The following is a 26,915-nucleotide window of genomic DNA, read 5'->3' on the forward strand; positions in this document are numbered from 1 at the left end:
AAGAAATAATAGGAGGTGATAAAATTGCAAAGAGGAACTTAGAAATTGTGTAGAAACTGTCTGAAAGATCAAATGAGCATAGTTTGCAAACTGCATCATGTATATCTTGTGACTATGTGCTAAATCAGAGGAAGTCAGTTAGGTCTTGCTGTCAGGGAGTTTTGGTCTTATGACATATAAATCTCAGCTAAGTTCCAGACATTTGTAGTAGGACCAGTGGAATACCAAATATTGCTGATAACTTTGAGATGATGAGGATGTTAATAAAGTAGAACAGATCAGAGTTATTCTGTCCTTTATCAAAACACTATAAAAATGAGATCCCAAACTCGCAGCCCCCACAATTTTTCTATCTCCATTGGGGTCCATGCCACTGAACTGGTTATGTGAGTTATTCTCTGGACTTCTTCTCCTCCTCATTCTTCTCCCCACATTGCCCTCCTTCATCTATCACTCTATCTCTGTTCCCATGATGTCTGCTTTTGCCTCCCCCCACTTTGCATCATTTGTCTTTGTACTTTCCCCCAGACCCCACACCTTCTGTATCTTATTAAAGTGTGACAAAAATCTTATTTCCTGCCATCATCATGGTCTTTACCTGCAAGGACTCAAAGAACTGGGCATGCCTTCCCCATTTCATAATTCCATAAATTAATTAGCAGTTTAGGCCCTTACACACTGATGTATATAATGAACAATTAAATTTTAGGACATCTATGCCATAAAGATCTTTACCGTCACTGGTCTTGAACTTTGTGCCGAGAATTTCATCCCCTGAGAGTTTTCCTTTCTTTCCCGCAAAAGTTGCTCTGGGACAACCTGACAAACTAGGAATAAATCAACACAAAGTTGTTAATATGTCTCCATCATTCTGAGCCCAACTCCAGGGAGACAGCCCTAGCAATATTAACCCCAGACCAGTGAGATAATCCTCAGGGTTTGACCTCGATTCCATGGAAAGAGCCCTGAGAACCTTACTCCAATCCCATATGAGGCAGCTGTAAGAACATCATTGTCATCACTCTAGCAGAACATCATATATTCACAAACTGCTTTATAGTCTGTAAAGTGTTTTTATATTATTAGTACTTCATTACATTGTTATATTACATATTACCTCATTTGGCTCTTATAATAACCCTGGGAGGTAGGTACTATGACTGCCACAATTTTATAGATGAGGAAACTGAGGTTCAGAGAGGTTAAGCTGTTTGCTCACTATTACATAGGTAACATGTGTCTGAGGTGGGAATTTAATCCATGTTTTCCTAACTCCAAGTCTTGTCTTCTATCCATTATGCTAGGTTGCCTGTCATGATCCTGCATAGTGTCCTGAGAACCTAAACTCAACCTTAGAGAGATGGCCCTGAGATTCTGATTCTAATCTCAATTGGAATACCTTGAAGGCTTTACCTCTAGTCAGTGTGAATACCCTGAGAGCCTCATGCCCAGTGCCACGGACAGTGCCTACAATGCCAGGATGGATAGCTTAACACAATGGATAAAGAGTCAAGATTCAGAAAGATTCTGAAAGGTTAGAGCACTGGGTTGAATCCAGTAAGGTGGAACTCAGGAGGCATAAATGTAAAGTCTTGTACTTGTATACATGAAATCAAGTCCACAAATACAAGATGGGGGAGGCAAGGCTAGACAGCGGTTTCTCTGAAAAAGATCTGAAGGTGTAAGTGGATTGTAAGCTCAAAATTAGTCATCAGAGTGAAGAGGTAGGTGAAAAAAAGCTAATGTAATCTTGCGCTACTTGCTAATCAACCTACAAATATTTATTAAGAGCACACTGTGCACTAGTAACGTTTGCTAAGCTCTAGGAATATAATGAAAGAGCAAAAACAGTCCCTACCCTCAAGGAATTTATATGTAAGATTTATAATATTTGTATATGTAAATCAGAACATACACATTAAAAACAGAAAAGATGGAAGATAACTGTAAAGAAGAGAGGAATTGCTTCCAGGAATAAAGAGATGATAGTCATTTGTACTCTGCCCTGATCAGACCACATCTGGAGTTCTTGACATCACAGTGTAAGAGGAACATTAAGCTGGGAAGATCCAGAAGAGAATAATCAGGAAGGCAAAGGACCTTGAACCTGTCATATAAGTACTAGATGAAGGAACCGAGGATGTTTATCCTAGAGAAGATTCGGGATGGGGGGGGGGGAGGACCGACAGATGTGTTCAAATATGTGAAGGGATAACATGTGGAAGATGTATTAGATTTGTTCTATTTGTCCCCAAAGGCTAGAACTAGGAACAAGGAGTAGAAGTTAGAAAAAAGCAAATGTAGGTTTAGTGTCAAGAAAAATTTCCTAAAAATGAAAACTGTCCCAAAGTAGAATGGTCTGCCTTGGCTCACAGTGGATTTCCCTTAATGAGAAGCCTTCCAGTAGGGACTAAATGACCACTGTCAGTTGTGTTGGGAGGATTCCTTTCTGGTAATCAACTCTGAGATCTCCCTGATAATTCTATCTTGGAAAAGCAGAGGCAGTGCCTGACAGTGAGGGGAAATGTACTCGATTTAGAGACAGGGCAATGAGACACACCTCCCTACACTTATAGTGTGTGTATATACATATAAACATATATATGTATATATGCAAAGACATACAGACATATATATGTATAGCATATGGTTATTTGGGGTATTTTTTGATGAATTATGCATATTTGTTAAAAGAAATTTATTTTGTTCTTTTTTTAATGTGGTAGAGGATGGAAGGAAGAGAGAACAGATTTGTTTGCTTTCTGTAAAAATAGAGAGGTGGGGGTGTATAGATGTGAAATGTTGCAGTCATATTTAGATGAGGTCACTGTGTAATTAGTTTTACTTTGTTACAAGCTACCTCTCATGAAGTGGGAGTAAAAACCAAAATACATCAATAAAACTGAAAGTTTTATAGCATTAAAAAAGAGTCAGAGGAGCTGGGTTCAAATCCCACCTCTGTCACTTACTACCTGTATAACTTTGGGCAGGTTACTTAGCATTTCTGTATCTCAGTCTGCCCAGAGCAGCACGTAAAGGAGAATCCTGGTTATGGGGGATGTGTGAGAATAATTGAGTAGGGTGCTGTGGTCTGAGATGGTTTGTTTTGGAAGGTCTAAGAAGGAGAGTCCATGCAGGTGCTCATGTGGCTGAGGATTTAAGCCTGTTTGGCAGGAAGGATCTGATAGAAGGAAGGGATAGCGGGTGAATGGAGTAAAGTTAGGAAAACACAACAGAGGCTGAGTAAGCATGAAGAGTTGGCAGCTGATATTTTGGTACCCCCAAGATCAACTTGAGGCAGCATCAATTTATGGGTAGTAGCAGGCAAGAAAGTAGTCTTGTTCAAGTACTGGTTACAATCCTAGGTTGCAATTCTGAGATCATCCTGGTAGATAGACCTTGGAGGACCACAGGCAGTGTGGTGTAATAGAAAAGAGCTCTGGAATGGAAAGCAGAAAAGTTGAGCTCAAATTTCACCTCCACCACTCTTCTAACTCTCACTTTTTTGTTTTTATGACTTCAACTATTCAAACATCTTTTGGATGTTTCTCTTGGCTAAATTCAGAGCAGCTAAAATTCATGCCTTACTGATAGCTTCATCTTTCTAAAGCTTAAAGAACATGGTGAGTTTACACTGCTATCCTGAACTTGATTCTGACCAATAAGGACAAACTAGCTAGTAAAAAAAAGATGAAAGGAACCTTGGGAAGCAATGATCATGTTATCAGAATTAGTGATACATAAGGAGAATATCAGACATGGTCTATCGCACATGTATTAGACTTCAACTTTGGGAGAACAGGTTTTAGAGCTGGAAGAATGGACAGGGAACATCCTACAACCTGAGTTCAGCTGTTGTTCTGTCATTTTTAATTGTGTCCAACACTTTGTGACCTCATTTGGGCTCTTCTTGGCAAAGACACTGGAGTGGTTTGCCATTTCCAATGACTTGCCCAGGGTTATATAGTTAGTAAGTGTCTGAAGCCATATTTGAACTCAAGAAGATGAGTCTTCCTGACTGAAGGCCCAGAACTCTATCACTGAGTCACCTAGCTACTACCCTTATGACCTGAGACTGCAGGGTAAATCGGCTCAAGAGAGTAAGGAGGCTGAACCTCAATCCCTTTGAAGACGTTTAAGAATGAAGTTCTGATGATGTAGTTACAATTGATTTCTATGATCTAAGAACTGAAACATGTTGTTCAACAGGTGAATAATCAGCAGCTAAGATTTTAATACGACACATGCAAGCTATAGAAAGGAATAAGTAACTGAAGATGATTTGATAAGCTCTCTCACACTCGTTCTTTATGAATGAACCAAGTTGAGAGATCTGGTCTCAATGCAGTCAGAACCAGCATTCAAATGACCAGAGCCCCAAGTTGTCATTAATGACTCAATATCAACTTAGAGGGAGGTTTCTCCTAGAGTGTCCTATGTTCTCTCTTCATATTTGTTGTTTAACACTTTTATTGATAATTTGGATAAAGGTAATTATGTCATGCTTTTCAAAATTTCAGATGACACAGAGCTGGAAGGGATAAATAATAAATTATATGAAAGAGTCAGGATCCAAAAGGATCTCAATAGGCTAGATTGATGGGTCAAATCTCATAGGGAAGGATTTAATGAGATAAATGCAAAATCATACTCATAGGTTAAAATAATGATGATGAAGATGATGAAAATAGCTAGCATTTATATAGTGCCTACTATGTGTCAGGCATTGCGCTAAGCATTTCACAAATATTATCTCATTTGAACTTCAGGATAATCCAGGGAAGTAGGTGCTAATTTTAACTCATTTTACAGTTGAGGAAACTGAGGCAGGTAGAAGTTAAGTAACTTGCTCAAAGTTACACAGCTAGCAAGGGTCTAAGGCTGAATTTGAACTCAGGTCTTCTTGACTTTAGGCCCAATACTCTATCCACCAAATTAATAGATTCATTTTATAAGTAATACGTGTAGGTTAGGGGAAGCAGTGTTAGATAATAGTTCATGTCAAAAAATAATCTGGTATTTGATCAGGCTAAAATCTCAGTATGAATAAACAGTGTGAAATAGTCACCAAAAAGCCAAATAAATTTTACGTGATGTTAGGCTGCACTGGGTTAGTGCAAATATGGAACACTGTATTTAGTTCTAGGCATCACATTTTAGGAAGGATGTTGATAAACTGGAACATGTCCAGATGAGGGAGGGCAGAAGACTGAAGACTGAGCCACTGACGGATATGTTGAAGGAACTAGAGGCATTTAGCCTGCATACAAGAATTAGAGGATGTAATTGTCTTGAAGTATTTGAAGGGCTCACATGAGAAAGAGGGATTTGGTTCATTCTGCTGGGCTACATGGGGCAGAACTAGGAACAGAAGTTAAAAGTTGAAAAGGGATAGATTTCAGCTTAAAGTAAAGAAATACTTTCTAAAAATTATCCCAAAGTGGAATGGGTTTCTACTAGGTAGGGCTTCATAACCTAGACTCCATGAGCTTGTCTTTCAAATATTTTCATAATAGTATTTCAATACAATTGGTTTCTTTTGCAATCTTATGTATTCTATTTTATACATTTAATAACATTATTCTGAAAGAGGATCCATAGGCTTCATCAGACTCCCAAGGAGGTTTGTGATACCAAAAATGTTAAGATGCCTGCGTTAGAGGTAGTGAGTTTACCATGACTATAACAAGTGGAGAATGGTGACCTCTAGCTGGAAATGTTGTAGAGTGAATTTCTATTCATACATTAGTTGTACCAGATTGGTAGTGTCAAGCTTAAACAGAAACTGACAATCCATGAGGATTTCTGTAGGCCACATGTTGACTTAGAACCACATATTCACATTTTCTATATTCTATATATTTTTGTTTGTTAAATATTTCCCAATTACATTTTAATCTGATTTGGGACACACTTGGGTGTATTGTGGCTGTTGCTGCATGCCTCGTGTTGGACACCTCTGCTAGGTGAGCTTTCAGGCTCCTTCCAACTAAAAGATTCTCTGTTGTCATAAGCCAAGGATGGTGATAAATACTAAGGACAACACAAAGGACTTTAAAAAAAAAGCAGTTCTGGAATCAGAAGAAAGATCAAGGAAAGGATAGAGATGCTTCTTGAGGTAAATAGGAAGATGATAAAGGATGTTTGTTTCTGTTTCATCTACCAAGAAGAATGATCTTCATACTTAGAAGAAGAGAACAAAAATGGTTAATTATTTAATTGATTTGAAATGTTAAATAATTTAATTAATTAATTAATTAATTGAAACTCAAACCCAGAGAGCACTGACTGATTTCAATTAGTTCAAGTCAAAGGGTCCAGGAGGATGAACTGTATCTTAGAGTAGTCAAAGGACTTTGGGTAAAATTTTTAAGCATTAGCTTAGAAACTGAGGATCTCTGAGAAACTCTGGAAAGTGGGAGACACATTATAGGCTTGGGGATAGGTAAATGTTCCAGTTTTCAAAACAGAGAAGGGATGAGGAAGGAATAGAGATGAGTTCAAAATTTTACTTTATTCTATAAGACTTTCTCTATTCTGCTCTTTTCTTCTTGGAGCTTTGGGACTTTCTCGATCATGTTGTTTTATGTTCTAGCAGAGGCTGGATGATTCTTTGTCAGGAAAATTATACGAAAGATTCCTGCTAAGGTTAGATGAACTGACCTCTGGGCCCCCTTCCAACACTATGAATCTATCATCCCAGTGATACTTCCCTAGAAGCTTTACTGATCCTAGTGAGAACACCCTGAGATCTCTACTTCAGTGAGAACTCTCAGAATTGGAGATAGACTCCAGTGCGACTAGAACTGGAACCTGACTCCCATGAGTTTGCCCTAAGGGTCTGATCTCAGTACTTGAAGGATCGCCCTGGGAGTCTAATCCCAGGTCCAGTGGGAATTTCCTGAGACACTGAGCTTGATCCCATAGAGACCACCCTGCGATTCTGCACATTATTTGACTCAGAATCTGAACTAGCCTCTTCATTTCAAATTATAGTTATCCCTTCCACATCAGTGGAGTGAAGGGTGCAGCTCCCTCCTGCCATCTGGAAAATCCATGTAAAAGTTTTTGGCTCTTCTTTCATACCAGAGAAGGAATCTGATTTTTTTTTTCTTTTATGGGGCAATTACAGTACCTCATTGTAAAATTTGGGTTAAGTATTTGGTCATAGGCTCCATGTTGTGTGCTGGCCTTTATATATCATTTTCGGCTTCCACAAAACTCTCCCAAAATTTTCATTTAATTTCTTATGCTGACCTGAGATATATTGAAGCTGCAATGGGGAAAGTCACAATGTGGAAGGGACAACTGTGCTCTCCAGGAAGAATGTTCAGCCCTCTGGGAAATCCTAAGTTCTGATCTTTGAATATCTCTGGTTCAATAGGAAATAGAGTAAGGGAAGGCAGCTCCATCCTATACAGAAATGGGGGGGAGGGGCTACATCTTCCTTCTTTAGTAAAAGTTTTTTTAAAAAATGAAAGCAATGACATTGAGTCAAGCTGAGGAGGGGCTGTTTAAGATGTCCCTTTTGAATGAAAATGTGTACTTGTCAGTGAGATGGTACTGACAGTGAGAAACAGTCACAGAGTAGTTATCAATCTATGTGGGCACAAGCGCACTTGGAGAGCTTGGGAAATGCATTCTCAATGCTAGCACTGAATATGCCACTTTTCATGAAAGTCCATGTAAAGAGGCTTCAAAACTTTTCTCCTAAAATTATAGTTACTGATCTTTATTACAAAGGTTTTAACTTTACATCATTTAAGGAAATTAAATGTCAGATTGCTAGGTAATTACTAGATATTAGATATCAGGCTAATAGATAACTAGTAAAGGAATAAGAGAATCTTATTCTTTAATAGAGAATAAGCTATTATAATAATAATATTATAATTATAATATAATATATCTTATATATTATAATATATAATATAATATATCTTATATATTATAATATATAATATAATATATCTTATATATTATAATATATAATACAATGCATATTATATTATATATTATATAATATATCTTATTATTATAATAATAAGAGAAAGCTGTTCTTTAATAGCTGGGTCTATCTCCAATAGCTGGTGACATGAGAATACAGTTAATAGGCATATAATATTTCAATTTAAAAAGCACCCCAAAGAGTTTTGTAGTAAGGAAAAACAAACTCAGAGATAGGTTTCTAAGAATCACTGTATCTTATTAATTAAAAGGTCCCAAAGTTTTAATATTTACGAGTTCCTGTAAACAATTTAGTACTTACATGGAATAGTTTCCTTCTACACAAACTACGTGTTATTACCAACAATAAATCATGGCATGGCATGAAATGTCTGAGCTGAATAGGTTGCAGTAACAAATGTGAATGTACCCATTTTATAGATAGAAAAAGTGAGATAAAGAAAAAAAACCAGTAGTGATCAAAGTCAGACCCCAAATTCCTTTTTACATCATTGATACTCTCCTAGTTTCTTCTAAAACTTACACTGGTCACAGAAAGGAAAATTTGAAAATATAAAAAGGTTAATCTGAAAGTTTTTCAGGAATTCCCTTGCCTTTGTTCTCTTTGCTCTGATGTGCAAGAATTCTGTTAAAAGAGTTGTGTGCTACTGGAGACCAGGAATTAAGGTAGGAAGGCATGTAAGCATGTGTACTTTTGGGAAATATTGGAAAACATGAGGTCCTCAGGACTCCTTCTCTAGAAAATGACCTGAAGTGAGACTAAGCACCTTGAAGAAAATCATGTTTTCTGAGTAAAGAGGAAGATTATTGGCCTATGGGCTTATTTTTCCCCTTTTGCTTCATCAAATCCAACATTTTCCATTAGAATTTGAAAATCCAGTAAAGCGTACACTTCTAAATCAAGAATGATTTATGTCCACGAGCAGATGTCAGGTGAAGAAAAATGACATTCCCTTGCAAAACTCATTGTAATCTTCTATAGCTTCCTCCCGGCCAGTTATGGCTATTTGCTCTCAAATTGTCATCAATTGTGGGATAAGGAAGGAGTTCTACCCTTGAGAAACCGATGCTTATTTCTGCAGAAAAGATGAATTGTATGGTATTCTTCCACCTGTTCCTATGTCGATATGAGTGGCTAAACATCTAGGCAGACAGATCAGCTGGTGTTCAGCCCTGGGCTGGATGCTCCTGTTTTCCTGCTGCCCCTTTTTCCCTTCCTCCCAGATGATGTAGGCTTCCTCCCTGATAGATTCAGTGGTGACCAGCAGGGTATGTTCTGATTATAGGTGAGTTATTACCTTCTGTGTGTGAGGAAGCTTCCATTGGCATGACCTGAGCCATCACAGCCAGGAGTGGGACAGGTGGGCCCCTCATTCTTTAGTGATTTCCAGGAAAATGATGAGCCATTAAGTGATCCTTCCTTCTGCCTCCGGGCTGCCAGTGGACACCCAGATGCACTGCGGTGGGAGGCATACTTGCCACTGATATGTCCAAGTCCAACACAGCCTGGAACAGGACACCTATGTCCCCCAAAAAGGAAAAAAGGGGTTAAAAATTAGAAGAAAAGGAAGCAGGTAAGATGGGCCAAAAAATCCAATTTTTCCTGGCAATAAGACAAACAAGATACGAATATGAATGGGCATAGCAATGTACTTGAGGATTAACCATTTCTTTCTCTAGAATGGGATTCACATCACCCAGCATAAACATCAAAGCATAATGGATTTAGAGCAGGAAGGGACCATATATAGGCTATTGAACTTACCTTCCTCCTTTTTGTAGATGAATAAACTAAGGCACAGGGAAGTTAAATGAAACTTAAAACTAATAAATGTCTGATGAGGAATTTGGTGGAATTTGAACCCAGATTCTCCTGACTTCAAATCTAGCACCTTATTGATTACATCAGGTAATCTCAGCAGAAGAGATCCTAAGGTGCCTGAGTCTTAAGGGGTTATGCCTGGCAGAAACCAAAGGTTTCAAGTAAAGAATATTGATCGGGCACTGCACTTGCAATTAGGAATATCTGACTTCAAATCCTACATCAGTATGTCAGTAGCTGTGTGACTCTGAGTAGGTCACCTAACCTCTCTATAGCTCAATTTCCTAATCTAAAAATGAGAAGCCTTTTAAGGTCCCTTTCAGCACTAAATCTATGATCCTATGAACATTGCCCCCCACTTTGTGAGGCCTCCTACTCCTATCTCTGCTCATCATTTCTTTGAATAGTGCATGACCACTATCTAGACTCCTTTCATTTTTTTTTTCAGATTCTCTCCTTTATAAAACTTCTAGGATCTTTATACTAATAACATACATTCTGGAGGGCATGGGAACCTGCATATGTCCCTTCCTGAAGGTAGCAACAAAGTTAAAAATGGCCAAAATGGGTACAATCCTGGACTTGAGGTCAAGAAGACTCGAATTTAAATCCTATCTCACCTACTTGCTAGCTGTGTGACCCTGGGAACATCACTTAATCTCTTTCAGCCTCAGTTTTATCATCTGTACAATAATTAGAGCCGCTAAATATAGGTTACTGTGAGAATCAGGTGAAATAATATATATATTTTGGGTTTTTAAATAAATTTTAGCTATTTCTATTGCTGTTGCTTTTCCAGGACACTCCTAGTCTACTTACTAACCTTTAGATAGGATTTGACTCCCAGATGCTCAGGGAGCCATGTCCTTTGCCCATACCCCAGATATTTTCAGTCCTCAGCAGAGCTGCTAATAAAGCCCAGTTGCCTGATACCCATCTGTTGTTGGATGTTGGCTCCAGTACCTTCAAAGCCCTGAATGGCTGTATTTAAAACCCAGAGACTAGACGTCCTGTCCTTGGTAGGTGGGATAAAGAAAGTTGGATGGGATATGGCTTTGGCAGCCATCTCCTGGACCAACGGACTCTGTGATTAGAAACAGAATGTCTTGGAAGATAAAAAGTGAAATCAGAGGCAGGACAATGGGATTGGTAGGAGCCACAAAGCTGCTGTCTACTGCAAAGTGGACCCTCTCCTGCCAAGGTAATCTGAGTGCTCCAGGGAAAGAACTGTGTGAGTGAACCAAACCTACGTAGCATGGAACAAATGTTCGAATGATAGTGTCAGAAAATGGAGGACCATTCTAGTTAATATCAACTCTATCCATCACACCAAAGCTAATGTTGGAATAGAAGAGTCTAGTGTGTGTGTGTGTGTGTGTGTGTGTGTGTGTGTGTGTGTGTGTGTCTGTTTAGATTCTATTTTTTGTGTTGTTCAGATGTTCAGTTTTGACTGGCTCTTCGTGGTTCTGTAGGGGCTTTTCTCGGAAAAGAAAATTTCCTTTTCCCATGGATTAAGGGAAACAGAGGTTAAGTGACTTGCATGTGCCAATGGATCTGAACTCAGGTTTTCCTGATTCCTGGTCCAATGCTCTATCCACTGACCTGCTTCCAGAGGTACTTTGAATAAAGCCCTGTGAAGAGCTTAAGGTTCCTGGCATCTGGAGACTTTTGTTTAGCAGCTGCTGGTCAGCATCCTCTGTGTCTGATTTAGAAGCCCAAAAGTTTGGGTGGTATTTGAAATGACAGTATAATTTGAGAAATAGGCTGATAAACCTCAGAAAGTTGATATCAGATAAAAGGTACACAGGCATGAGATTTGTAAACACCAGGAAAATGATCCCCCCTTCATCAATTTATCTGAATGACAGCATAGTGTAGTGTTAAGAGAGATAGATTAAGAATGATAGAACCTTGGTTCAAAATCCAATTCTTCTTACTACCTTTGTGTACTTGGTCAAATCATTGAAATTCTCTGAGCCTCAGTTTTCTCAACTGTAAAAGGAAGGGGCTAGATGAGATGACCCCAAGCTCCTTCTGTCTCTAAATCTATAACCCCATGATCTTTATGGTCACTCCTAGCTTGAAAGTCCATGATTTTGCTGGGCATGGTAGCACCTGCCTATAATCCTGGCTAGGGGGGAAGGCTAAGGTGACGGATCACTTGAATTCTGAGATGAAGTAGGGCAAAAGTTGTTCAAGTGTCCTGATCAGACAAGTCAGGCACTACTATGGTGATCCTCACCTCCCAGTGGAGGGCCACTAGGCTGGCTAAGGAGAGATGAACAACACAGATTAAAGTTTCTGGACCAATAAGCACTGGGATTGGCCTGTGAATGGCTGCTGCACTTGGAAATAGGAAGATTTAGTCTCAAGAAAAAGAAAAAAGTATTCTACGTCTTTGAAGGCATGAATCTGTAAAATCCAAGAATCTACCTTCAAGCTAGTGACAATAACTGACTCTCTTGGTGACTGATGTTGATGGTTAATATCTGTGTAACCTTAAACAAGTTATTTAACTTCAATGTGCCTCAGTTTCCTCATCTGTAAAATGACATTGTTAGACTCAATGTTTTCTAAGACTCCTTCCAGATCTAAGTTCTATGATTTTACAAACTCCTCTGGGGCTCAGATACTACAACTATTATGATGATATAAAGCCAGAATACAACTATTGAACACCCCCTATGGTAAAATAATGTGTGTGGGAGACTGTTTACATGGCTGCTTAAGTTTCACTCCTCCATAAAGCCTTCTCTGATTCTCCAGTCCAGGCTGATGTCTCTTTCTTGAACTCACACTTATAGCTGGTACATACAGGTTAGTCTTTCATCGATCCCTCTTTTCTACTGGTGATTTTTTCTCTTCCTAACTATACTGTACACTTCTCGAAGGTGAAGACTAAATCTCCTGTACCTCCTTTGGTATCTGGAACATCCTGGGACATGCAGTATATTTCCAATAAAGAATGTTGCGGGGCGGAGCCAAGATGGCGGAGTAGAAAGACACACATACACATAGCTCCGAACCCACAACCCATAGAATGGCTACAGGGAAGTAACTCACGGTGAATTCTGCACCCAGAGGCCACAGAACATTGGAGTGAGGGAGATCTCTGTTCCGGAGAGACCTGCAAACCTCTCGCGGGGGGTCCTTTGTGCTGCGGACTGGGCGCCGGGACTGGGAGCTGAGTGCAGCCCTGCCACGGCCACGGCACCAAGAGGAAAAGATCCGAGCGGGCTTCAGGGACAGGATCTCCAGCAGCCACGCAGGTCCTTCCACCCACAGAGGGACCTGCAAACCTCTCGCAAAAGGTCCGTCATGCTGCAGACGTGGAGCCCAGACCTGCCGCGGCTGCAGCACCGAGAGGTACAGATCCGAGCAGGCTTCAGAGACAAGATCTCCAGCGGCTGCACAAGTCCCTCCACCCACAGGTGATGGGGGTCGGTGAGAGAGTCTCTTTGGCGGGTCGAGAGGGGAGTGGGGTGCCCCCATAACTCAGGCTCCCCCGGGAGGTAGAAGCTGAGAGGCGGCTGCAGACTGGGGTTCCCCAAGGGGGCAGGAGCCTGGATCCATTGTTGAAGGTCTGTGCATAAACTCCCTGAGGGAACTGAGCCTGAGAGGCGGCCCTGCCCCAACCTCAGCACCTGAACTTAATCTCACACTGAATAGCAGCCCTACCCCTGCCAAAAGCCCTAAGGCTGGAAGCAGCATTTGAATCTCAGACCCCAAATGCTGGCTGGGAGGATCAGGAGGCAAGGTGGGTGTGAGGAAAATATTCAGAGGTCAAGTCATTGGCTGGGAAAATGCCCAGAATAGGGAAAAGAAATAAGACTATAGAAGGTTACTTTCTTGGTGAACAGGCATTTCCTCCCTTCCTTTCTGATGAGGAAGAACAATGCTTACCATCAGGCAAAGACACAAAAATCAAGGCTTCTGTGTCCCAGCCCACCCAATGGGCTCAGGCCATGGAAGAGCTCAAAAAGAATTTTGAAAATCAAGTTAGAGAGGTAGAGGAAAAGCTGGGAAGAGAAATGAGAGACATGAAGTCAAAGCATGAACAGCAGATCAGCTCCCTGCTAAAGGAGACCCAAAAAAATGTTGAAGAAAATAACACCTTGAAAACTAGCCTAACTCAATTGGCAAAAGAGGTTCAAAAAGCCAATGAGGAGAAGAATGCTTTCAAAAGCAGAATTAGCCAAATGGAAAAGGAGATTCAAAAGCTCACTGAAGAAAATAGTTCTTTCAAAATTAGAATGGCACAGATGGAGGCTAAGGACTTTATGAGAAAGCAAGAAATCACAGAACAAAGCGAGAAGAATGGAAAAATGGAAGATAATGTGAAATATCTCACTGGAAAAACAACTGACCTGGAAAATAGATTCAGGAGAGACAATTTAAAAATTATGGGACTACCTGAAAGCCATGATCAAAAGAAGAGCCTAGACATCATCTTTCATGAAATTATCAAGGAAAACTGCCCTGAGATTCTAGAACCAGAGGGCAAAATAAATATTCAAGGAATCCACAGAACACCGCCTGAAAGAGATCCAAAAAAAGAAACTCCTAGGAACATTGTGGCCAAATTCCAGAGTTCCCGGGTCAAGGAGAAAATATTGCAAGCAACTAGAAAGAAACAATTCAAGTATTGTGGAAATACAATCGGGATAACACAAGATCTAGCAGCCTCTACATTAAGGGATCGAAGGGCATGGAATAGGATATTCCAGAAGTCAAAGGAACTAGGACTAAAACCAAGAATCACCTACCCAGCAAAACTGAGTATAATACTTCAGGGGAAAAATTGGTCTTTCAATGAAATAGAGGATTTTCAAGCATTCTTGATGAAAAGACCAGAGCTGAAAAGAAAATTTGACTTTCAAAGACAAGCATGAAGAGAAGCATGAAAAGGTGAACAGCAAAGAGAAGTCATAAGGGACTTACTAAAGTTGAACTGTTTACATTCCTACATGGAAAGACAATATTTGTAACTCTTGAAACATTTCAGTATCTGGGTACTGGGTGGGATTACACACACACACATGCACACACGCACACATACATAGAGACAGAGTGCACAGAGTGAATTGAAGAGGATGCGGTCATATCTTAAAAAAAAAATGAAATCAAGCAGTGAGAGAGAAATATATTGGGAGGAGAAAGGGAGAAATTGAATGGGGCAAATTATCTCTCATAAAAGAGGCAAGCAAAAGACTCATTAGTGGAGGGATAAAGGAGGGGAGGTGAGAGAAAAACATGGTCTACTCTCATCACATTCCACTATAGGAAAGAATAAAATGCACACTCATTTTGGTAGGAAAACCTATCTCACAATACAGGAAAGTGGGGGATAAGGGGACAAGCAGGGTGGGGGGATGATAGAAGGGAGGGCATGGGGAGGAGAGTGTAATTCGAGGTCGACACTCATGGGGAGGGATAGGATCAAAAGAGAATAGAAGTAATGGGGGACAGAATAGGATGGAGGGAAATATAGTTAGTCCTATACAACACAACTATTATGGAAGTCATTTGCAAAACTACACAGATTTGGCCTACATTGAATTGCTTGCCTTCCAAAGGGAAGGGGTGGAGAGGGAGGGAGGTAAAGAAGTTGGAACTCAAAGTGTTAGAATCAACTGTCGAGTAATGTTCTTGCCACTAGGAAATAAGAAATACAGGTAAAGGGGTATAGAAAGCTATCTGGCCCTACAGGACAAAAGAGAAGACGGAGACAAGGGCAGAGAGGGATGATAGAAGAGAGAGCAGATTGGTCATAGGGGCAATTAGAATGCTTGGTGTTTGGGGGGGAGGGGATAAAAGGGGAGAAAATTTGTAACCCAAAATTTTGAGAAAATGAATGTTAAAAGTTAAATAAATAAATTTAATTAAAGAAAAAAAAAAGAATGTTGCTTCATTAATTAGATGACAGGGAGGGTGATTAATGAGTTGTGTGTGGTGGGGAGGGGGTTATGGAGAGTAAGGATAGTCTAATTTTCAGTGTGAGTGGTAAAGAACACCAAAGAGAAATAGGACAAGAGCCCTATTCAAGACCATTCTGAGAAAGTTAAACCAAAAAAAAAAAAAAAAAAAAAAAAAAGGAATAGTGAAGGTTTGGTAAGCTCAAACACAGAGAGTATGGGTGGAAGAGTATATAATGCTACCTCTAATTTCTGCAAGACAAGATGAGGTAACTGGTATTCCAGACATGGCATACCATATGGAATCTATTCACCCAATGCCCAGGATCCAATGTCCAGTATCCAAAGTAATAGCTTGCTTTATTAGCAATTCACAACTTGCTTTATTAACTTCCTGTAACTGGACACTTATAGCATACACAGTGTGCCAAGTTATTTTCTACATACCCAGGATATATGGGGTTGGGGTAGGCATTCTCCTTCCCATTTTACAGGTGAGAAAACTGAGGGCCATAGGACTATAGGATCTAGAGTTGGCAATGGCTTTGGAGATTCTTCCGTATAATCCCTTAATTTTGCAGATGAGAAAACAAAGGCCCAAAAGGAGAAAATAATTTGACCAAGGTCATGCTGACAGTACAGAGCACTAGGGATTTGAAGCCTTGTGTTCTGACTGCAAATGCAGCGATGTTCGTATTGTCCCCATGCTAAATTACATGGAAGAGCACTACACTGAGAGTCAGGAGTTGTAGGTTTGGATCCTGCCACCTTCTGCCACCTTGTTATATGATTTTGGGCACGAGAACATTGCACATAAAAGCAACTTATGGATTATGAAACCCTGAGCATGACATCTGGCCACTTACATAATCAGCCTGCTTCTTGAACTCTGGCTCTGTGTTGGACTTCCTCATTGTATTTGTCTTCTCAGTTTGGCTCCTGATTCACTGCTTTTCCAGGCTGTCTTTATCAGATGCACTGAGACCTGGCCTCCTGACACCTGCTGAGATTGCCTTCCCCCACACCTGCATTTTCTCTGTCTTGGCTCCTATCCCTGAAAGCATGCTCCTTGTCAGACCTGTGCTCCCCAGAGCCCAGAATTTCCAGCATAATATTGTCTCTTAAAATGTGCTACCCTCTCTTGGCTGGCCAATGCTCTCCAAACCATCCCCCACCAATTTTCCATATTTTGCAAGCCCCCAGAGATTACAACCCACACAACCTCACATGCAGAATAGCCTCTCTGCAGGATTCACAAGTGTTCCCTAAAGTCTCGTTGTCAGGGAGCATGAACTTCCCTTCCAGCTCTACTGACGGAGACCACCAGCTACTGATCTTCACTAGAAGAAAATCGAGGAGAAGATAAATGACTGGTGGAAATTGGAGCATGTTCTGTCTGATGATTTGTTTCTGACCAGAGAGGCTTTCTGTACATACTGGTTGAGTTCCTGGTCCAGATTAAATAAGGACTGTGACTCAATCCTTCTCTTTCTCCCTAGAATTCTCAGGCAAACATTCTCAGGCAAAATGACCCTACCTGTAGCCTATTTAATAAAAAAGATCTTCAAGTAGGGAACACAATGATGAATGGAAGAGAGGCCCCTATTTTCCTCTCAGGACCGTGCTATCTTCACTCCCCCTCTCCAGGCCTCAGTTTTCACATCTGTCTAATGGGGTCAATCATCACAGTCTTGCCTCCTTCACAAATATAATAATAATGATAATGATAATATCAAAAATAGCAGCTAATGTCTTTATGGTCACAAAGCATTTTAACATCCATTATCTCACATCAATATAATACCATGAGACAGATAGTTAAAGTATTATTAACTCACCCTCATCTTCTTTTTATTCTTTATGAGCCTCTCTCACTTCTGTAGTTTAAAAAAATTAAACTAGTGGATAATTTTTTTGAAAGATGTCTTTCCAGTTATGATAGAAGTAAACTCTAAGAACAGTAACATGAAAATGCCCCCAGGGCCTTATCTAGAGTTCAATGTGATGCAATTAGCTTGATTCTGCCTGAGGGGAAGCCAGCTGCATAGTTGGACCAATGTTTCTTCAATTGGGATTTTGTCTTTGGTGGTTAACATCTTTTAAAATGAAAATCCCACGAAGAGTAAAAAGAACACTGATTTTGAAGTCAAAGGATCTGAGTATAAATGCTTATAACCCTTACATGTATTGTTTAGATAAGTCATGTTACTCCCTGGGTCTCCATTTCCTCATCTGCAAAATAAGGTTAGAATAGATGCCATTTGAGGTCCCTTCCAACTTTTGGCCCGTGATTACATGATCTGAAGGCTTGTTATACGGAAGAATAATTCTGGTTTGCCCAGAGGTAAGAATTAGGACCAGAGGGCAGGAGTTATAATGGGTATAAACATATACTTCGGTTCAGTATAGGGAAGAATTTCCTAATACTCAGAGTTGTCCAAAAATGGATTGAGCTACCAAGTGAGATCAGGTAGTAACTTCTCTGTCAATGGAGGTCTTTTGATTTCTCGGAATAACTTCTGGATTCCCCTGTTCCCCAGATTCCCTTGAACCTGTACATGCTGATCCAGCTCCCCAATTCCTACTACAACAATGAGGAATTCATGGTTGAATTTCCTTGGTAGTTGTTCTTGGCTGACACTATCTGGATCATTCTTATAAGACTCAAGATAAAATTCCTAGAATGAAGCTACTTCTTGAAAACCTCCATCCTGGGCCCATCAGTCAATACCTTCTAAGCTACCTATCATAGCCCAGCTGTGGCTCCACACTACCTCTTCTCCTTCCCACCACCATCTACCCAAGTCCACTACAGCTACTTTGCAATAGATCATTCTCATTTAGTGAATATGCAACATCCACCCCTGGACCCCCAGGAATCCCTATGATTACTAAGCTCTAGTGGGCTTGGTCTGAGGACAGTGCATATACCTGGGCCACACAATAGAGCTGGGTCTGGTGCCAGGGCTCAAGACAGAAAAGGGTCCTTGTCTTGAAAAAAAAATGGGTTCATCTGTGATTGGAACTCAAGTGCAAAATAAATGAACTATCACTTTGGGACAAAGCCATTTGATTGAATCTGAAATGCTTTTATTTGTGTCCTTAATGAAACTCTTTGCTCTTTCCATCCAGTCATGAAAAGAAAATGACTGACATTTTAAACTGCCTTTAGACTCAGTTTTCCAATTGCACATAATACTGTTTTTCTCCAAGATCAGAATGTTGGAATCTTCAGAGCTTTCAGGTAAATTGTTCAATTAAAAGATGTGCAGTATATACTACTTAGTCCATTAAACCTTTATGGTTCATTATGTAAATCTATGTTTACATACTGCTGTCATCTACAGTTTGGAGTAACCTAATCTGAGAATTGGTTATGCTGAGTATTCATCACCATCAGACAGTCATGGCCTGTGAGCAGGACCACTTTTCAATCCCCACAATCTCAGGCATCTGAGAGGAAAGGATTAGTTATGCCAGTGGACAAGAAGATCTCTAATCCTATACGATGGATGCCAACTTGGCTGCCATCAGGAGGAGGCATGATACAGGGGAGAGAGCACATGGAACCAGAGGACCAAAGAGGTTCAAGTCCTTCATTTGATGCTTAGTACCTGTATGACCTTGGGCAAATAACTTAGACTCTGTGGGCCTTAGTTTTTCCTTAACAGTAAGATGAGGAAGCTGGAGTAGATGGCCCTTGAACCTTTCTTCTGTAGATCAATGACTCTACAATTCTCAGCATAAAAAGTGTTGTCAAAGAATGATTGACTTCCTAGACCTCCTTAGCAGAGGATATGACCTGTGGTGGTCAGCAGTCCTGGGGGCAAAGGCCTGACTTAGGGCTCTGCAGCCTAAGGTATCCACAAAAGTTTATGGCCAGTTGTAAAGTCGGGAGAAAAAGGGATGCTGACACAACCTAATCTCACCATGGTGAGGGAGTGACACCATAAAAAAAGGAAACTCTTTTCCTTCCCCACCCCCCTCCCAAATCACCAGCTAATAGCATGCTAACTAAATTCAGCCGTTCAACAAAACCTGGTGCTTCTATTAAAGTTTCTGCTGCGGTCTGCATTTGTTTAAAGATGCTAGTCAATTATAAATACCGTTAAAAGTTTATGGCTCCGGGGAGGAGACCCTATAAAGCAGAGGTACTAAATGGGAACCGCTCTCCCTAGCCTTGGCATGGAAGCAATTAGGAACTTCATCATCCATCCCTAGAAAAATGCCTGCTGAACTGTTTCTGAAAGTCACTGTCTCCCCTTCACTGCAGATATTTTATTTTATTTCATTTTTGGGAAAAAAAGCCAAGTTGATAGCATCCTCGAAACAGGGCAGTTGCTTTTCCAAGTTAATGTGAAAAATGCTGATCTTGATTTTAATGATTTGCCAATGCAGCACAATTCACTTATAACATCAGGGTCCTTGCTAAATTCATAACAGCATTGCTTTTATATGATCGCAAACAAATTATCAAATCCTCAGGAGGGGAAAAAAAACCTAACAAATTTTTAAAACTCCGCCCTACCCCAACATTTAGTCAGCAGCCTTTATGGTACACACCATTACATATTTTACACTGTTAATTTAACTTACATTACAGTTTTATTGTAAAAAATAAACTAGAGCCTTATTGTGCAAAACAGCTGGCTTAGTCAATTTCTCCCCCTACTGAAGTGTTAGTGATGGCTGGTCCATTAAGCTGCCTGCCATCCTTCCTGCCTCCCTTGTATGCCCGGGTGAGCTCGAGGTCGAGGTGATCCATTCAATCACAGCTGTAGTAAATTACTTGAAGGACGAACAACAAAACAACAGGGACTAAATTACTTTCTCCTCAGTGACAACAAGAGCAACTCGGACCTGTTCCAAGCGGCTCTTAGTCCCAGATGGAGTAAGGGAATTGCTGCTAAGCGGCTTTAACGTGAACCTGCTGGGGCCCTTCCCAGAGCTGGCCTTGTTAGAGAAGACAAAATGCCACGTTCCCAAAGACTTGGGTGACTTGGCAGCATTGGAACTCCTTGTTCTTACTGCTGATCTGCCCCCTGGTTGTTGGGAATGACTTCCCTTGTCCTGATCATCTTGCCCTCCATTTGTAATTGGGCCGATCAGTCCCTCCCCCCCACCCCCCCCACGGAGTCCAGTCAGCTTCTGTCCATCCGGAATGCCAGCTTTGGGCTCTTTTGTTCCTTCCCTTTTCTGGAGCACCTGAATACTGAGGCATTTCAGAAGAGGGCAGTGAGTTTCCTAGGTCAAAGGGGAATGGGGGCAGAGGATCTTTATATGGGTTTCAGGAACTTGTGTTTTATACACACACACACACACACACACACACACACACACACATGCATATATGTATGTGTATATATATGCACACATATAGATATGTATGTATTCTGATAACTATTTTATATATATACGTATTTGCATATGCATATATATATTCTGATAACTGCAGTTCAATAGATTTGTTTCTTTGATAACCCTATATATTTTCTTCCATGCATTTAAAAGTATTATTCTTAGAAGGGGCCCATAGGCTTCACCAGACTGCCAGTGGAATCTTTGCCAAAAAAGGATAAGAACCTTTACTATAGGAGATGCTGTCAATGGTCACAGTTTCTGGAGATGGGAGAGAAGGTAGCTTGGTACAGTGGATAAATCATTGACTTTTAAGTCAGAGGACCTTAGATCTAGAGAGAAGGGACATTAGAGACCATCTATTCCAATCCCCTTTATTTTCACCAATATGGAACTTAAGGCCTTGGGTGGTAGGACAACTTGTGCAAGGTCACACATATAGTCAGCATTATAGGCAAGATTTGAACCCAGGTCCTCTGACTTCAAAGCCAGAGCTCTTTCCATTAGACCCTTCTTGGGTTCAGAGCTTAGCTCTAACAATTACTTACTACATCTGAGACTTTAGGCAAGACAATGTCTCTGAGGCTCAGGTTTCTTATGAAAAAAAAAGCTGGAATGGAAGGAATGGGTAGTGTTGGGCTAGATCAGGAGCTCTTAATCCAGGGTCTTTGAACTTGTTTTTAAAAAATATTTTGGTAACTGCATTTCAATATAAATGTTTTCCTTTGTAGTCCTGTATATTTTGTTTTGCATTTTAAAAGATTATTTTTAGAAGAGGTCTACAGGCTTCATCAGACTGTCAAAGACAAGGTTAAGAACTCCTGGGCTAGATGTGAACTTTAAGGTCTCTTCCAGCTCTAAATTTATGAGACATGGAAGACAAGGTGGTCAAGCTGTACCTGCTTGATTCTAAATCTTAGTAAATGGCTCTCATTCATTCTTCTGGAAGCTGATTCCTGGAGTGCTATGATCAGGCTTTTCTGAGCCACTAGAATTGAATAGGGTGCATTACAACAAACTTCAGTTTATTGCCAGAATTTATTACCTCAATCCGAGGTGTCCAATTTGAGGCACAGTTACTATACAGTTCCCTCATACAGGGCTATTCAATTATAAGAGAGTAGCTTTGCACTCCAGAACTCAAAGCATTACCAGCCTCCATTGTAATAAACATGGCTGTAGTTACCATACAAATCTCTCTCTCTCTCTCTCTCTCTCTCTCTCTCTCTCTCTCTCTCTCTCTCTCTCTCTCTCAGAGTGGGGCACTGGAATTTCTGAGACCTTTTAGGATAGTTTGTAGTCCTTAACTCTCAAATTATTATATCAGAACTTAATGGAGGATATGAAAGTCAAGGCTTAAGTGCAGGCTAGCAGAGAAAGATAGCCTTGGGCTACCTCTATACCCAGAAGCAAACACAGCATGGGACAAAGTCCAAGTCAGATGAGTAGCTAGGACCCATTACTTGACTCTGAGAGACCTGATGCTTCCGTAATACATTCCCACTCATCTCCAGACCTGTTATTGGGCTTTCAAAAAGACAACAGGGGTCCATCTTGTCTTCTGGTGTAAAATTAGCATGCTTAGAGCACAGAACAATCCCTGCTCTGCTAATTTCTCATCCTATGAGTCAGATTCTTTCAAACACGAGTGTGTCAAGGGCTTGGTTCAAGATAAATGGCTTGAGTCATCCACGTTATTTTAAGCTATCATTTTGTTAGGCAGACACCTCTCATACTGGCCATTCATTGTCATCTCTGCCTGTGTATGTATGTATTTGCTCCCTTGTAACCTACAGCAAGAGAGAAAGCATGTTCCGTCTGTGGAGATGATTCTTCATTGTTCTTTCTAAAGATTTATGGGTTTCTACTAAAAACCCTGGTTAAATTCAAAATCTCTTTTTAAATATGTCTCTCCCTCCTGACTGTTAGTAGAAGACACTCCCTAGGAAAACAGTGGGTTGTGAATGTTCCCCCAAGGAGTTAAATTCTGTAAATTCCAAAATTCAAAACACTTTTGAAAAGTCTGTGATGTTGGGTCAATTACATGACTTCTGTCAATATCCAAAACTGTGTGCATACATACATATGTTATTGGCTACACTAAAATATAGTTCTATCTTTGGTGATCATTACTGGGTTTATTTACAAGGATGACATTGATCAAATGGCTTCATTTTAAAACATAATGACCTAGACACAGATATTGAGGATTCTGGATTCATAGGATCATAGATTTAGGACCAGAAGGACCAGATTTAGAACTAAGAAGCCATCTAATGCAACCTCCTCATTTTACAAATAAGGCATTTAGGTCCAAGGAAATTAAGTGACTTGCCCAAGACCACACAGGTAGCAGTAAATAGCACAGTTAAGATTCCAACCCAGGTCCTCTGATTTCAAATCCAGTGTTCTTTACCCAATATTACTACTAATAGCTAGCATTGTAAGGTCGTTTACAAATATTTAACCTTTTTATAACACTGAGAGGCACTATTATTATCCACATTTTACACATGATGGAACTGAAACACACAGAGATTAAGTGACTTGACCAGGGTCACACAGTTCATTAGTTTTTGAAGCCAGATTTGAAGTCAGGTCTCTCTGACTTCAGGTCCATAACTCCATCCACCGTGCCCTGTAGCTGCCTATTATATTATGAAGGGTTTTCTTTTCTGAAATCCTAAGCACAATTTACACATTTTAGTGTACTTTTTCATATTTAAATTAGTCTATTAGATGTCAGACACTGAGCACATTTTCATTGTCACTAGTGATTACCAATGACTAAAATCTTCAGTAGAATCTGTTGATGCCTTTTTTCTCAAAGTCAGAAAGATTTTAGTTTCTTTTCTAAAGTTAGCAAAACAAACTAACTCAATTCTTATAGAAGATCTTAAGGAAAACTTACTTCATCAGCTCTGGGTCCTCCTTATCATCTTTTGTAGGTGTTACTTTTATTCCACTTTTCTTGGCACGAGGGCAGCCTGACAAACTATGTTTTTTAAAAAGAAAAAAATACTGTTTTATTTCATGAAGTATAATTTCTTATCCATCTGGCTCATTCATTTTTTTCCTTGAGTTTACCACAATGTTTGATCTGATTCATATCATGTAGAAAAGTGGGGTTTTATGCCCATATGTGGGGAGTATGTGATGGGAGTGAGTAAGAGACAGATTGTAATTAATGGTGTCTAGATAAGGTATCTGCTAACAGATTGTAATTTTAATGGACTTGTTAAAAAAAAAGAGCACCAGATCTTCCCTGTTAATGTTCTAAAGGGATAATAGAAGTCATAAATAGGCAGAAATATTAAGAGTATTACATTAACTAAAATCTGACCTTCTACCCTTGTATTCTACTAAAGAGAATTACCTAATCAAATGCTAGAAACACCAAAAAACCTCAGATTAAAGAAATGAAAACAGGCCTCAACTATTAGCAATTTGAATGTTTTATTCATAATTTTATAACTTTGTCTATACCACATCCATCTTACTCCTCCCTTCATCTGGTGCTTGTCCCATGTTCACTAACTTAAGAACCAAATAATTTCTATGCAGATCTTACCTCCTATGTGATGCATAATTTCCCGTTATGTGACCAGAACCATCACATCCAGGAGTTGGGCACCTGCAGAGGAATGGGAAATCTGGATTAGAAGGGCTCTGATTGGTGAATGGACTTTGGAAGATTTATCTTTTAAATGAGTCCACTTGACCTAATCCAATGAGATGGTTTCCACAAACAGACCTGAGCAGGTGAAAATAAAAATATGCCAAATGTACCCGCCCTTAGAATATCTCCCCAATGTATCATCTGAATATCTCCTCTTCCCTCTCCCCCACCCTTATCTTTCCCAGAATGGAAATGTTTTTGATGGAATTTTGGTGATGGCCTACCCACCTTGTGACATCCTCATATCCGATCCTCACTGATACAAACAACCAAAAAGGGGAAAAGGTGAAACGTAAGCAAGCTATACTCCCCTTGACCTGCCTCCTGATAACAAATCGGTTATCTGAATTAGTCATTCTACAAGAACCTTAACGTTACGCCAAATCACAAAGCAGTACTTTTAGATTTTGTTATATAATCAGACTTTTTCCTTCCAGCCATAGATCTAATGTTGCCCAAGCAGCTCCCTGCATCAGAGGAAGACCCAGAAAAAAAGAGAGACCCACTCTTTGCTATAGAACTGTGTATTTTACAGTTAATATAAAAGGTAATGGGGCATTCCCTAAGTTTTGTATTTGAGAGTCTAGAATTTAAATCATGACTCTGATCCCAGGATTAAATTGGTACTATGATTTGCCTGGCCAATGATAATGTTAATAATAACAATATACCAAGTATCCTGCTACTTGGCAGAATTGGGGAGTGGCACGTGTACAATTAATAGAATTGCCATATGTATACCTATGGAAGAACAAACTTCAACAAATCAGTTCTCAAGGAAAAAACACAAACTACTAAGCGTAATTTAGTCTTTCTTGGATGCCTTAAAAATCCCATGAGGAGGGACTATGATTTATGTGTAAATAAAAACTATAAGCTTTGGAATTAATGTAAAAAAAATAGCTCTAAAGATCATAGCTCCTGCTAATTAGGGAATGGGGAAAAAAAAACCCAATCTGAAATCATGACTCCACATTATAAAAAATGAGCACTAAATAGTCTGCCATGGGGTTGCAAGCATAGGTTTTTATGAAATTTGTGTTATTTCTTAATTCCAATGTATTTTTTTCTGTGGGATAGCCAAGGGTAGAAAAAAATATTTTTGTGAAGAATCACTTCATCATGTTGGTCTGAGGGATATGTACTATCATTGTAGGATTTTTTTTTTTTTTGCCATTTTCTGTTTTCACTCATATAGACATAAATGGATCTAACAAAAAGGCTTATAAACATGCCATCTGAATTAATATAACAAAGTTCTAGCTCACCAAATATTAAATAACAGAGCTTCTCTTCTTAGCAGCCTGAATATCAGAGACTTCATTGTAGACTCGATGAATAACTGTGGTTCTGGAGTCATTGACTTTTTGGTAACTTATCTAATTTTGAAACCTTTTGAAAAAAAGTCTATTTTCTAGGTTATCTTGTAACTTGGATCTCAATGACTTTTAAACCACAAAAGGACAAAATTTCATTCCCTATTCTGTTATGACAATTTTTCTGGATTGTTTGATTAAAAGAAGGCAGGATTAATAGTAAGAGAACTTGCATTCAAATCCTAACTTTACCACTTAATACCTGTGTGACTTTGGAAAAGTCACCTAACATTTCTAAGATCTCAATTTCCTTATCTGTTGGACTAGATAACCTATAAGATTCCTCCCCATTTTAAAATCTATGATCCTTATATTATAAAATGCCTTACCAGCTATTGTTACTCTTTATCTTTACAATAGTCTCATGATACATTAGGCAAAACACACTCACTTTCATTTTATAAACAAAGAAACTGAGGCTCAGAGAGTTTAAATAACATGGCTGAGGTCAACCTCTGGAATTCAGGTTTTATGATTCTCATCCAAAGGCTTTTCCCATTGAACAAGATTCATCCATGTGATGAAATGGGCTCGAGGTAAACGTTAACATCAAATGTTAACATAAAAGGCCTGCTGGCATTGTATCAATTCCATTTTATTTTTTTCCTCCCCTAGTCAAAAGAATGGGGGCGTTCACCTCCACAATTTTCCCCATTGTAGACTTTCTTTGGCCATTTCTTCATGCAATATCTCCTTCGCTGTTCTCAGCACAGTATGAGCTCAATAATCAGTGTAAAACACAAGACTGCCTAAGCTGTAGATACTGGCAGTGCACAGTCTGTTCTTTACATGCACGT

The 26,915-nt window shown here is 39.7% G+C and overlaps 1 protein-coding gene across 1 annotated transcript in view; it reads right to left on the reverse strand.

The window, feature by feature from the left end:
• MYT1 (myelin transcription factor 1) overlaps nucleotides 1-26,915 on the reverse strand; it is a 197,244-nt gene that overhangs the window by 15,071 nt on the left and 155,258 nt on the right. Inside the window, exons 15-18 of the mRNA XM_072633218.1 lie at nucleotides 24,635-24,697; nucleotides 23,975-24,058; nucleotides 9,267-9,488; nucleotides 736-827 (exon numbers count right to left, since the gene is read on the reverse strand). Of these exons, the coding sequence (XP_072489319.1) occupies nucleotides 736-827; nucleotides 9,267-9,488; nucleotides 23,975-24,058; nucleotides 24,635-24,697 (461 nt within the window). The remainder of the gene's footprint in view (nucleotides 1-735; nucleotides 828-9,266; nucleotides 9,489-23,974; nucleotides 24,059-24,634; nucleotides 24,698-26,915) is intronic.

Source organism: Notamacropus eugenii, chromosome 1 (genome assembly GCF_028372415.1).
Source record: "Notamacropus eugenii isolate mMacEug1 chromosome 1, mMacEug1.pri_v2, whole genome shotgun sequence".
NCBI classification, from domain to species: domain Eukaryota; kingdom Metazoa; phylum Chordata; class Mammalia; order Diprotodontia; family Macropodidae; genus Notamacropus; species Notamacropus eugenii.